The sequence below is a fragment of the Natator depressus genome, chromosome 1 (assembly GCF_965152275.1).
Source record: "Natator depressus isolate rNatDep1 chromosome 1, rNatDep2.hap1, whole genome shotgun sequence".
Taxonomy (NCBI): domain Eukaryota; kingdom Metazoa; phylum Chordata; order Testudines; family Cheloniidae; genus Natator; species Natator depressus.
Genome location: NC_134234.1, coordinates 159,762,713 through 159,775,275, shown reverse-complemented (window position 1 = coordinate 159,775,275; position 12,563 = coordinate 159,762,713). Strand labels below are relative to the sequence as shown.

The following is a 12,563-nucleotide window of genomic DNA, read 5'->3' as shown; positions in this document are numbered from 1 at the left end:
CTTTAAATATGTCTAAGCTATCTGTGGTCCATCTATTTATGGGGATTTTTTTGCAATACATATACAGTCTATAGTCTTAAGCATTGCCTATATGACTTACCAACACTGAAAACATCTTTTTATTTTCCTTAGAGAATGTGGTTCTTCACGGTCTGATTTATTCAATTCTCAAGAATCAAAAGAAATGGACAAAGAAAGGAGGAAAATACAAGCAGACTCTAAAGACCACAGCTGTCATCAAAAACACAATATCAAGGTAACTTTAATCTTTAAATTGTACTGTTACTGATTAGAAATTACTGTTAATAACATGTGCTTTATAAAAATTGTGGACTTTCTTGATAGACACAGTTTGTATTATTGAGTCCTTAGACACTGTCCCAGAAGCTCTGATAAACTGGAGCTGACAAAACTTGGCTCATTACTCACTATCCCAACTTTGATGAGTATTAGGTGACCATATCCACTCCTGAAGGGCTAGCAGCTTTATTCAGCTCATCTGTCCTGCTGCATCATGAAACTGAGTTCCATGCAGATTTCTCCCCTGATGCACACTGTATGCAGCCTTGCCTTTCTTTCCTGATTTGAAGGAATAGTTGGAAATTGATTGGACAGGGGTGGAGTTTGGTGCTGGGGGAAGAGAAGAGACTCCCAGCTGGAGTAGACAGGGCTTGTTTGGGGCTCACTGGAAGAAAGAATCCTAACTGACATTGCCTCAGTGTCCAGAAAACCATCTCTACTTGCCTCCTGGCACAGTCCAACCTTCAGCCACAGGATTTTGGCCAGTCATTACTTACTGCCACAAACAGTAGGCTGCTTAGTGAACAAAAATGCAGTATTTCCAACCTCAAACATTCAAAAAAGTAAGTTTGGTTTTTTTTAAACTTGCTGTCCTGTTTGAGTTTTTAGTGTGCATTCAGGTCACATTTTTAAACTCTTCTCCGCAACCGTAAAAGCTATGGGTAAAACTCCTGGTCCAGCTGAAATCAGTGGGTGTCTTGCCAGGATTTCACACCAGAAACTTTTTAATATGAAACCTGAGGTTCTCATGCTTTAATGTGATTCCAGGAGCTGGGGGTTTCAGTAAAACACCAAATATCGGGACAGATTTGCAATGAAGTTCAGATGGGAAATTTCAGTTCACATCACTAGAAACAACACTGTTTGTTTGTACCTGAGCAACAAGACCAGACATTAGATAAATGTTAGAGAATAGATAGGAAAGACTGAAAACAATCTGTAACAGGACACCTAGTATTGACTTCAGATGTAAATCACTGGAAAGTATTGTAAATTCCCTGGAAAGCGATACCTTAGTAACATATAGGAATAAGTAATGATGGTTGCAGGAAAAAAACCAGGAGTACGTGTGGCACCTTAGAGACTAACAAATTTATTAGAGTATAAGCAGAGTAAATCTCTGTTAAGAATTTAGGCCTGGTATACTTCAGTGGGAAAAAACATGGCAGTGTAGATGTTTCAGTACAAACCTCTAGTGTAGATGGGATTTGAAAAGGTTCAGTTTATCCTGTCTTGCAACAAGGGTATTCTTGGCTGGTACAAATCATATTACACTAGTACAGGGGCCGGCAGCCTTTCTGAAGTGGTGTGCCAAGCCTTCATTTATTCACTCTAATTTAAGGTTTCATGTGCCAGTACTACATTTTAATGTTTTTAGAAGGTCTCTCTATAATATATAATTAAACGATTGTTGTATGTAAAGTAAATAAGGTTTTTAAAATGTTTAAGAAGCTTCATTTTAAATTAAATTGCAGATCTTATCAGTTTAGTGTGATCCTTACCCTTGCCCTTGCTTTTCCTTGCTGAGTTTTCCAATGTCTGGCACGTATTTGGAACTTTAAGCTGCACGCAGGCTTCTGAGTGATCAGTTGTTAACTGGCTCCGAGAGGGACAGAGGACAGATTTCATGTGTGAAAATACCTGTTCATACAGGTGTGTGGATCCAAATGCTGAAAGCATTGCAAACGCAATTTTCTTCAAACAGTTAAATTTCACTGGCAGGGACATCCATCAGGTCAGAATAGAGGCCCCATGATCTCTCTCGGTAGCTTTAAGTGCACTCCGCAGAACTCCAAACTTTGATGACCACAATTCTGAGCTTTTTAACTGAATGAGCTGCATTTCGAAATCTTCAACACCTATCCACTGAAACTAGACAAATCCAAGTCGCTTTCATTGAACTTCTCAGGTTTAATTAGAAAAGAAAGCATTGGGCCAAATCGCTGGAAATCTTGCAATTTGTCAGAAAATTCTGATTCCAGTTCTTGCATGTACATTCCAATCTCATCGACACTGACAGTGCAATGTGTCGATAGCTCTTTTATGTGTTGGAAGTAGCAGAAAGTCAAAGTTCAAATATCCTGAGAAAAAACTGCAAGTTTTACAACAGATGCCTTTCATAAAGATCCAGAACCATTTGCCCTGCACCCTAGAGACAGAGGTTGAGTTCGTTTAGGTGAGTGGTGATGTCAGTTAAAAACATGAGCTTACGCAGCCATTTGTCATCATCCAGTTCGGGGTGGTTTTGTGCTTTTTCTGACAAAAGGGCCTTGATTGCATCAAAACAGTTTACAAAGCGCACCAAAACCTTGCCACGACTTAGCCACCAAATGTTGCTGTGAAGTGGAATGTCATTATGAGCACTGTCCATTTCTTCTAGCAGTGCTTGAAACTGTCTGTTAGTCAAAGCAGATCAAGCAACAACGATATTCACAATTTGCAGCACTGTATTCATCACATTATTAAGCTCTGAATTAGAAATTTTAGCACACAGGTTTTCTTGATGGATGATACAGTGAAATTTGAGTGTCGGGTGGCCAATTTGATCTTCAGGTAACTTTACAAATCCCTTTTTTTTTCCGACCATGGCAGGAGCACCATCTGTTGTCACACAAAATATTTTTCCGATGTCAACTCCTTGTTCTTCAAAATGGTTTACAAAAGTTTCCGCTATATCTTCCCCCTTTGTTGTGCCATGCAGGCGTTTTAGGCAACAAAGTTCCTCTTGGATTTCATTGGAAGCACAATATCTTGCAACAGCTGCCAAATGTGGAAAGTCATTTATAGCCATGCTCTCATCAACTGCAACACTAAACACTGCTGTGTCTTTTAATGCAGTTTTCTGCTTTCCGTTAATGTTTTCTGCTATTTCACTTACGCGTGTCTCAACTGTTCTGGCAGAGACAGGCAGTTCTTTTATTCTAGATACGCATCTTTATTTGGCAAATCATTGAACAAAACCTCCGAATTGCTGAGAAAAACTTTTTATATATTTCCCATCTGTAAACGGCTTTCCGTTTTTTGCAATGCACTGTGCAATCTTGTAACTTCCTTCTGTGGCTTGATTTTTACTTATACTTCAGCATTTAAAAACACTGCTTTGCTTCTCATATCCTGCTACTGCCTTTTCGATTGATTCAGTCTTGTCTGCTTCGTTTGAAATTGTCATCTAACGCTTGATGTGTGACAAACAACACTTTCCCAACAGAAAGCACAAACAGCACAGTCCTTCTTTTGAATAAATCCAAATGTATCTGTCCAAGAAGGCTGAAATGAACAGACATCTAACTTTGCTTTCTTAGGAGCTGACATTTTGTCAAATGTACCACTCAACTTACAGTGGGGAAAAAAATCATGACAAATGGCACGCACAACGTCAAATGCAATGCCCTGTTCCACGTGACGTGATAGTGATGTAAGCAGCAAATCAGGACTTAAAAATATCCCAGTACAGTGGTGCTGGAACAATTTTTAAGATGGGAGTGCTGAGCTGTGCCCCCTCTTGCCCTCGTCTGCACCCCTCACTGCCCCAGGCTGGGGCCAGTGGGTCACAGCTGGGGGCAGCTGCAGAGCCCTGGGCCGAGGCCAGGAGCAGAGCCCCGGGCTGGTGGCCAGGACCCCAAGATGGCAACAGAGCCACCAGGACTGGTGGCCGGGACCCAGGGCCAGCAGACCGGACCTTGGGTGGCAGGGGGCCGGCATCCAGGACCCCAGGCTGGAAGCAGAGCCCCTGGGACTCAAAATCATCTCACATGTCGCCTTTGGCATGCGTGCCATAGGGTGCTGACCCCTGCATTAGTGTAAAGTGTGTTTACACTGTTGGAACGACAGCACTGGCTACAGGGCTGGGATAAACAAGGCCTTATTTGCTCAGCTCTGGCTAGGACCAAGATAAAGCTGTATGCTCAAACGGAATGAAACTGAACAAAAAGCTGTTACTCTCTGAAGGCATTCTTTCCTTTTAAATTCAACTTTTCTACCTCTTTCTGACTCCGTTTAGCATTATCAATTACTAGAAATTAACAGGTTAGTTATGCTGCATACTATTGGAGGCATGATGATTCATAATGTGGATCTTACAGCAATGTAAAAAGACATTTACCTGCTATGTAAATGTGAAAGAAATTCTGCCTAGCAACGTGAAAACAAGGTCTGGCTAGAAACAAAACTGATGTGGTTTCATTTCTCAGTAGATGACTCAGAAGAGCAAAGAGTAGCAAAATAGAAAGTAAGATTGAGCAATGAATTAATTGGAATGCTCTTACTGAAAAGAGGAAGTATGATACACAGGATAAAAGGAGGACTTTAAAGCTTCAGTTCTTATGTATTAGTGGGTAGACTGCCTCTTGTGAAAACATGCCACCTGTCGTTGAGCTAGGAACATCTTCATAAAATAGGTCAGTATACGCTGTCTCCTTTAAACTGATAAATACTTTCTGTACTACTGAATTAAAAGGGGTAATATTTTAATGCAGTTTAGATAATAAAATTAATATGAATTTGAAATTGAATTTCAGTAATACATTATAGAAAGGAAACAAGTGCCTTTTGAAACTTGGTGTCCTAGAAAAATGGTGTGAATTTAAAGAACTAGTATAAAAGAGGAGTTTCCATCGCTTGATATGGGAGGGAGACACTATCTTATTTCAGATTATCAGTGTTGCAATAAACTCTGACTGTAACAAACTTTGAACAGTAGCTTAAAGAATATTTAAGACTTGGTATGTCTTAGGAAATTGTATAGTTGTATCCATGCAAAATGTAGATGGATAATATTTTAAACTGTCATCTATTTGTTTTATTTAAACTACAGTTAACTTTATGCAGGTGCAAATATTTGGCCTTATCATGCACACTTAATATTTTGGGTGGGTTTTATGGTGAGCATCTCGTGTGTATGTGTGAGAGAGAGGGGTGGCAACATTTCAGTTCCTTTAAGAACTATAATTGATAAGCGTTCCATAGTATGAGAACAAAGGGGTCACTCATTAATATTCAGTAAGCATAGAACAGTACCACATGTATTCCTGCAAACACTGTTGTTTGAAAAATAGCCCTCCTGGTTTAGGTTTGAAAAGAATATAAATTACAGCATGACTCTCTATTTGAAGCAGAAAAGTCTTCAACTTGTATAATGTAAAGGATATCAGGGAAGGGAAAAAAGCATGAGTGTAGAAGGTGAAGAGCTCACATTTTATTTGCTTCCTGGAAAGGCTTTTTGAAGAAAACATACTGTTCTCCTTAGAAGAAGGGGTCAATATTGGTTTAATGTGCAGAGTTGGAAATTTCTCTGTAGAATAAGGTGGATTATAGAATCCAATCAAAGTTGAAAGAGTTTCTTAAACACTGTGGTTACTGAACATTAGTGTAACTGAGGAAATTGGAGGGATGATCTAGGCTCCCTCTTTGTGTTCCCTGTGATATCTCCTCTACTCTCCACAAATTCAACCCCCAGTCCCTCTTTCCCCTCATCCTCACCCTCCCCACTGTGAGACTTGGCCTGAGGGTTGTCATACTGAGACCCTTAGATGGCTGGGGTTGCTGCCAGAGCAATGCATCTAGGAGCTGTGTTGCTCAACCTCTTGGGGATCAGTTTCCCCTTCTGCCTTCCCCCTCTTAAATATCCCAGAAGCCTTGGAGTGGGCAGAAAAATGTGGGGGAGCTGATACATTAGAGACAGAGGAGCACAGTTGTGCTGTTCTGACAGCTGCCCTAGCCTAAACTTTCAGTGAGGAGATTAAGGGTGTGAAGGGGGGAGCAGAACGACCCCTTGTGGGCAGTTTAACTTTGATTGGTCTCTACAGCTTAACAGTATCTTCAGTTTTATTTAAACAAACAAACAGGGAAATTTAAAGATTAGGATTTTATTAAAATTTTACTGTTTTGTATGTGTGCTTTTAAGTTTGGGCATTTGTTTTTAGCAACCTTATCATTTTTAACAACTCTTCCCCAAGCAAATTAACACTTATCAGCCAAGGTAGTACCTACACAACCTTACCTCTGTCCTCTGTGACATGTCACATGCGTACAATATCACTCTAAAATTACTGTGCTTCTGCATTCCTAGCAAACAGTGAACAATTATACTACAAACAGAACACTCCTTACTAATAGCAACAACATTTAGTAAACATTCAATATTACAACAAGAACAAAAATCTTAAAAATGATGAAGGTTCCAAAGGGCAAATGGCTCCCAAAACAAAATCACAAACTAGAAAAGAGAATCCTTCCACAGAATCATTGCCATCTCTCATGAGGCAGAGTTAAGGTTGTCTGGATGTCACTTTGAGACTTCGATAATTTTTGATTTGCTTACAGTAGAGATAGTGTGGGGTTTCAGAGAGGATATGTATGTATGAGAAGTTGATGTGAATAGATGTATGGCTTTACCCTTGCTTTCCTTGTTTTTGTGGTTTTGAGTTGGGGAGTGTTTGCCCATAGCAAGTGAAAATGTTTTTACGAAGTTTTTTATATTTTTTTAACTCTTGTCAATATTATATGCAATCATGACATCTATGCCTGTGGCACTACCAAAAGTCTTGAATTTTAGAGACAGCCCTGAAGATCTGAGCTACCAAAAGTACGGTGGTGTGATACCTGCCAAATTGGTGACAAAATTAGAATTTGACTAAATATCTTCTTCCTGATACATTGTGATTGGATGTAGCTCTTGTGGGTATTTAGCTGAAATACGGTACTAATAAAGCAAACCATGTAAGGTAGAAGCTTGTGTTGTGCTATTGTTTTAGATTGCCCATAAGTATGCTGCGTGTTTCGTTGACGGAGACCAGTCCCAGTTGCTACCTTAAAGAGACTGCAGTCTAAATTTTAGATGTGACACAGCAAGTGGGAGTGCCAGATGGTAGGGAGAGATGAGAAAGATGACAAAGATGAAAGTAGTGCAATAATGCAACTGTGCTGCTTATGCAATGTGCACACAATGGTCTGTCCATCTAGCTTTTTATTTAAAAAAAAAAAATGAAATTGGCATTATTTATTCACTTCTTGTTGGCATAGAAGAAGCAGTACTTAGATGAAGTGAGGTTAGTGGCCTGGCAGACTACAGTAAGAAAAGCATGACAAAGAAAGTCATAGAGATACTTGTGGGAGAAACAGATGAACAGGGCTTTGAGGCTGGTTCACTGGTAGAGTGGAAGGGGTGGATGGAGGTTATGATATTGGAACAAATATTTAGGTCCTGATCCTGCAAACTCTTCCATATGAATTGACTGTATAGAGATGTGGTGCCCCATTGACATTAGTGAGTTCTCGGCTGCACTTCAGCGGGCGGTTCTCAGGTGGCCGCGCTCGGTGGCATCATTTCGGCAGCGCGGTGCCCTGTGGGCGCACACAACTGCCCCGGCGGGCGCCATTGCGTCCGCAGGCACCACGTTGAGGACCCCAGGTCTAATGTATTTACAGTGAATGAGAACATAAGTGAGTTCCTTTTACTCACCAAAGTTGATCACTTCTAATTTTACTTTTTTTAAGAGAAATTTGTCCCTATTTTAGTTCTTTAACTATTGATACCATAACCTATTTTTAATATTTTATTTTATTCAGATAATACTTATCGTTATCTGTAGCATAAACATAGTTCTAATATGTCATTGGAACTTCATATTTATCTAATATATGTTTTCTGTGAAAAATCAAGTTTGTTTATTTGTTGTTAGGTGACTACTGATGCTATAAGTGCAAAAAATAAAGACTGGTCTTCAGCACTTCCATCAGGTGAGTTAATTTTTAATTGACTGAGTTAACTCTAAAAGTAATGGAAATTTAATTTAGGGGGTGTATCTTTTTTTCCCCCTCTTAAATAACTGTGTCACAGTCAAGCAGACTTGAAAAGACAGTTTACTGAGATTTTGGTATACAGTAATTTGTCTTATGTTTTCCCCCCTTCAATTGTCATATTGCTCTTCTCTTATCCAGCTGTCCCCTTCCTGTTTTATTCATCCATTGTTAATTAAATCTTACTCATCAGTATGCATTTGGAATTGAAAGTGGAACTAAACAGACCAACGTATATGAGTCAGGCAATAGCAGCAGGTTAGACTATCCCTTTGGATGGGAGATGGATCACTTAATGATTACCTGTTCTGTTCATTCCTTCTGAAGCAGTGGTTCTCAACCTTTCCAGACTACTGTACCTTTTTCAGAATTCTGATTTGTCTTGTGTACTCCCAAGTTTCACTTCACTTAAAAACTACTTGCTTATAAAATCAGAAATAAAAATACAAAAGTGTCACAGCACACTATTACTGAAAAATTGCTTACTTTCTCATTTTTACCATTAATTATAAAATACATCAATTGGAATACAAATACATTTCAGCGTATAATATATAGAGCAATATAAACAAGTCATTGTCTGTATGAAATTTTAGTTTGTACTGACTTCAGTAGTGCTTTTTCTGTAGCCTGTTCTAAAATTAGGCAAATATCTAGATGAGTTGACGTACCCCCTGGAAGACATCGGCATACCCCTACGGATACATTTACCCCTGGTTGAGAACCACTGCTCTGAAAACCTGGCATTGGCCACTGCTGGAAGACACGATATTGGGCTAGATGCACCTTTGGTCTGACCCAATACAGCTGTCGTTATGTTTGGTCCAAGATTAGAATGCACCATTTTTCTTAGTGTGCATGTATAACTTTAAGATACATAATGATTTCAAGATGCATAGTTTACTGATGAATGCCAAAATCAAAGCCCAACATATTTAAAAAGAAAAATTGTAATCGGGGAGAAAAAGCACTTAAAGCTATAGCGGTTTCCATGCCCCCCGCCCTACCCCCCCAACCCTTAGTTGTTTTTTAGTTTAGACCATATAAAAAGGTACGATGCAGTTCATTGTTTTATGTGGCAAGTAACTGTAAACACTGAAGCACAGCTCCACTAAACTCTTTTTTCTGTATATTGGAATGAGGCAGGTTACTAAACGGAGAGTAATGTCGGAATAAAGACACTGCATATAGGTGGAGGAAAAAGTAGAGAAATTGAGGAATAGAGGATGTTCACATAACTGTCAGTAGCTGGCTATTTTGAGGTCCAGAAATGTTTCCTCTTATTATATGTATTTTGGGGAAATCTGGCTTCCATTTGGTATAAATTAGAAGTTTAAACAATCAAGGGATATAGTGTGTAGAGATCACATAGCTCTCTAGCTATTGACCCCATACACACTAGCAGTCACTATCCATTCCTTATAGATTCCATCAATTTTTGGATAAGAACTTGTTTCTTGGACCAAAAAAAAAAAAATCTCTTGATAGAGGATCATCCCCATCGCAGGGGTGTGTGGGGGTGGGGCTTCTGTTTCTGTGCCAAAGATGGAGATTTTAAGAGTTATGTAATAGTCCTCTTCAAAAAGAGTCTGCCTTTCCTAAATGTAGTTAACAATGTTGATATTTCCTGATAACAGTTGTAAGTGGTTGAGGAGGCATGAGAGTTACTCTTTGCATTCAGAGCTTGTTCTTGTTTAAAATGGTTATATAGAGTTGCAGACATTCCTGGTTGCTGAGTGAAGTGTGTGTTTACAATCTGAGGGCTTGTTCCTGCAAGGCACAGGGCCCTGTAGCCTGACCACGCAAAAGTTAAATACATGCTGCTGCTTCTTTAAGTAGTGTCCCTATGTGTGCTCCACTATAGGTTTGCGTGCGTCCCTGTGCTGCTGATCAGAGAATTACGATAGCAGTCCATCCTGCCCGCGTAGCTCCTCGCTTGCCACGAGGCTAGCCAGCATGCACGGGCATTTCCCTCTCAGTTCCTTCTCAACCACTCCTGGCTAGAGACGGAGTTGAGAGCTGTCTGTTCATGGATCATTAATGCGCCGTGGATTTGCAAATTTAACCTCACTTGAAGCTTTTTTTTCTTCAAGTACCTTCGGTTTTTCAGTTGGCCGTGCCCCCCCCCCAAAAAAAAACTGGGAAAAAGAGAAGAAAAAGAAAAGAAAGGGTTTGCCTCCTGTCAATCGCGGGACCTCCTGGACCAGGTTATGCCTGACTCTCCAGGCTTCAAGAAGTGTCCGACCTGCGAGGAATCCATCCCGGTAACAGAGGGACACTTGCAATGCATTTGCTGCTTGGGGGAACAGCACAATCCACAAAAGTGTGATTGATGCCAGCAGCTAAAACCCAAGTCCAAGAAGGACAGAGAATTGAAGCTTAAACTTCCGCTCACAGAGTCGGCCCTTCAACCCCCGGAGTCCCGGTGAGAGCTATAACTGCAACCTTTTATGTCAAAGGCAGGTGATTCCAAGGAGACGAGCCACTCAAGACCTTTAAGAAAAGGTCTGAGTCCCCACAGCGAACCCAGATTGAGCTGGAAATGTTCCTCGGCTCCATCCTTACCATTGGTACTATCAGCATCAACGCTGAGTAGATTGACTTCTCAAGGTACTGAGCTGACTGAGCAAGTCAGTCATCCCAAAGACCCAATGGGCATGGGCAAAGAAGCTCTGTTACTAAGAGGGTGTGAAAAACATAAAAAGTCCACCCTAGGGAAGGCCACATTGTCACGTCAACGGCACCAACACTGGTGCACGTGGCACGGGCGGACCATTTGGTCAGGCCCACGTTGCTGTCTCCATCAGTACAAGCCAATCAGCAATGACAACTACTGGCACCAACGCTCCCTGCACTGACAGAATTCTGGTGTGCATCTGACCTCTCCATATCTGATGTACCGGACTCACCCATACTCCGCACCAGAGCCCCAGTACCGAGCTCCCCCAGGGCATTGGAATCGATGGCTTCTCCGTGCCGTGCACTGCCCTTCTCCTCAGAGGAATTAAAGAGTTAGCAAGAGGACCTGGTTTCCCAGTGCTCCTCATACCCACCATACTGGCCTCAACTCCAGCATAGACAACAGGTATACGCCTGCCAGCCCCTCAACCTCCATGATATGGGCAGCCTCGGTATCAGCTGCCAGCCTGCTACCCCCAGTGGCCATATTGGGACCAGCCCAGAGACAGAAAACCTCCAGGGTCCTAGTGTGATACAGCAATCTAGGAGATACCCTCCTTCAGCAACAGCATCAAGGACCACGGAACCTGCCGTACAACTGATGGAGGAAATCGAGCCTTCAGGCAGAAAGAGAGGGCACCCTTCAAGCCTGTGTGTCATTCTCCTCGCCTGATCAGGCGGTGATGCCTCCTCCGCCATCCATGGCGGATGACTTCAAGTCATTGCAGGATTGGCCCAGAGTGTTGCAGAAGTCCTACAAATTCAGCTACATGAGGTGACTGAACCACAAACTGGTAGATATTCTGCATACTTCCACCTCTGCCTAAGTGCGCTCCCTGTGAATGAGGTGCTTCCATACCCTGCCAGAATCGTATGGCAGACCCCAGCCTCTGCACTGCCAATGGGTAAGTGGGTGGACAAAAAGTACTATGTTGGCAAAGGGCACAGAGTTCCTGTTTTCTCACCTACCTCTGAACTCTATTATAGTGGACGCAGTTAGTTCTAGGGGCCTCCAGTACCAATCTAGGCCCACTCCTTCTGAGCGGGACGGAAAATACTTGTTCGGCAGGAAAGCATACTCATCTGCCTCTCTGCAGTTATGGGTGGCTAACTACCAGGCTTTTTATTGGCCAAGTTCTACCAGAATTACGGGAAGTTAAATTCTTTTATTGAACAGCTGCCAGATTCTTATAAAGACCAATTCTCGGCCATAATCAGAGAGGGCCAACTGGTAGTGAAGACATTCCTCCAATCTGCTCTAGATGCAGCAGGTACAGCAGTGTGCCTGATTTCCACTGCGGTGATTATGAGAAGGGCTTCGTGGCTACAGTCATCAGGTTTCCCCAAAGAGTTCCAGGAGACAGTGGAGGACCTCTCCTGTGAGGGAATGAAGCTGTTCACTGAGAAGATGGATGCATCCCTTCACACACAGAAGGATTCTTTGGTGACCCTCTGCTCACTGGGAATTTACACTCCAGCCTAGAAGAGGAAGCATAGCCCTCGGCCACAATTTAAGCCTTGTTCATTGCAATATATGCCTCAGTATCAATCACAGAGGCCCTATGAACCTCAAAGGAAGAAATTGAGGTTCCCTAAGCGGAAGCAGTCAGGACCACAAACGACTTTGTCACAGCCATCAATATCAAAATGGTAGTTTTGACAAGTTGGTTGAGGTGGCCGTAGAACACTCTCTCTACTACCACACACTGGGAAATCGCTCTCCTCCTTTCAGAGATGGCCTCTCCCCATTTTACAGCATCTGGGAACAGATAACCTCTGACAAGCGG

At 41.8% G+C, this 12,563-nt stretch overlaps 1 protein-coding gene across 2 annotated transcripts in view; it reads left to right on the top strand.

Moving 5' to 3' along the window:
- Window positions 1–12,563, top strand: part of TTC3 (tetratricopeptide repeat domain 3) — a 132,191-nt gene that overhangs the window by 36,279 nt on the left and 83,349 nt on the right. For both annotated transcript variants that reach the window (XM_074970107.1, XM_074970115.1), the window contains 2 exons: window positions 133–256; window positions 7,980–8,037. In XM_074970107.1, the coding sequence (XP_074826208.1) occupies window positions 133–256; window positions 7,980–8,037 (182 nt within the window). The remainder of the gene's footprint in view (window positions 1–132; window positions 257–7,979; window positions 8,038–12,563) is intronic.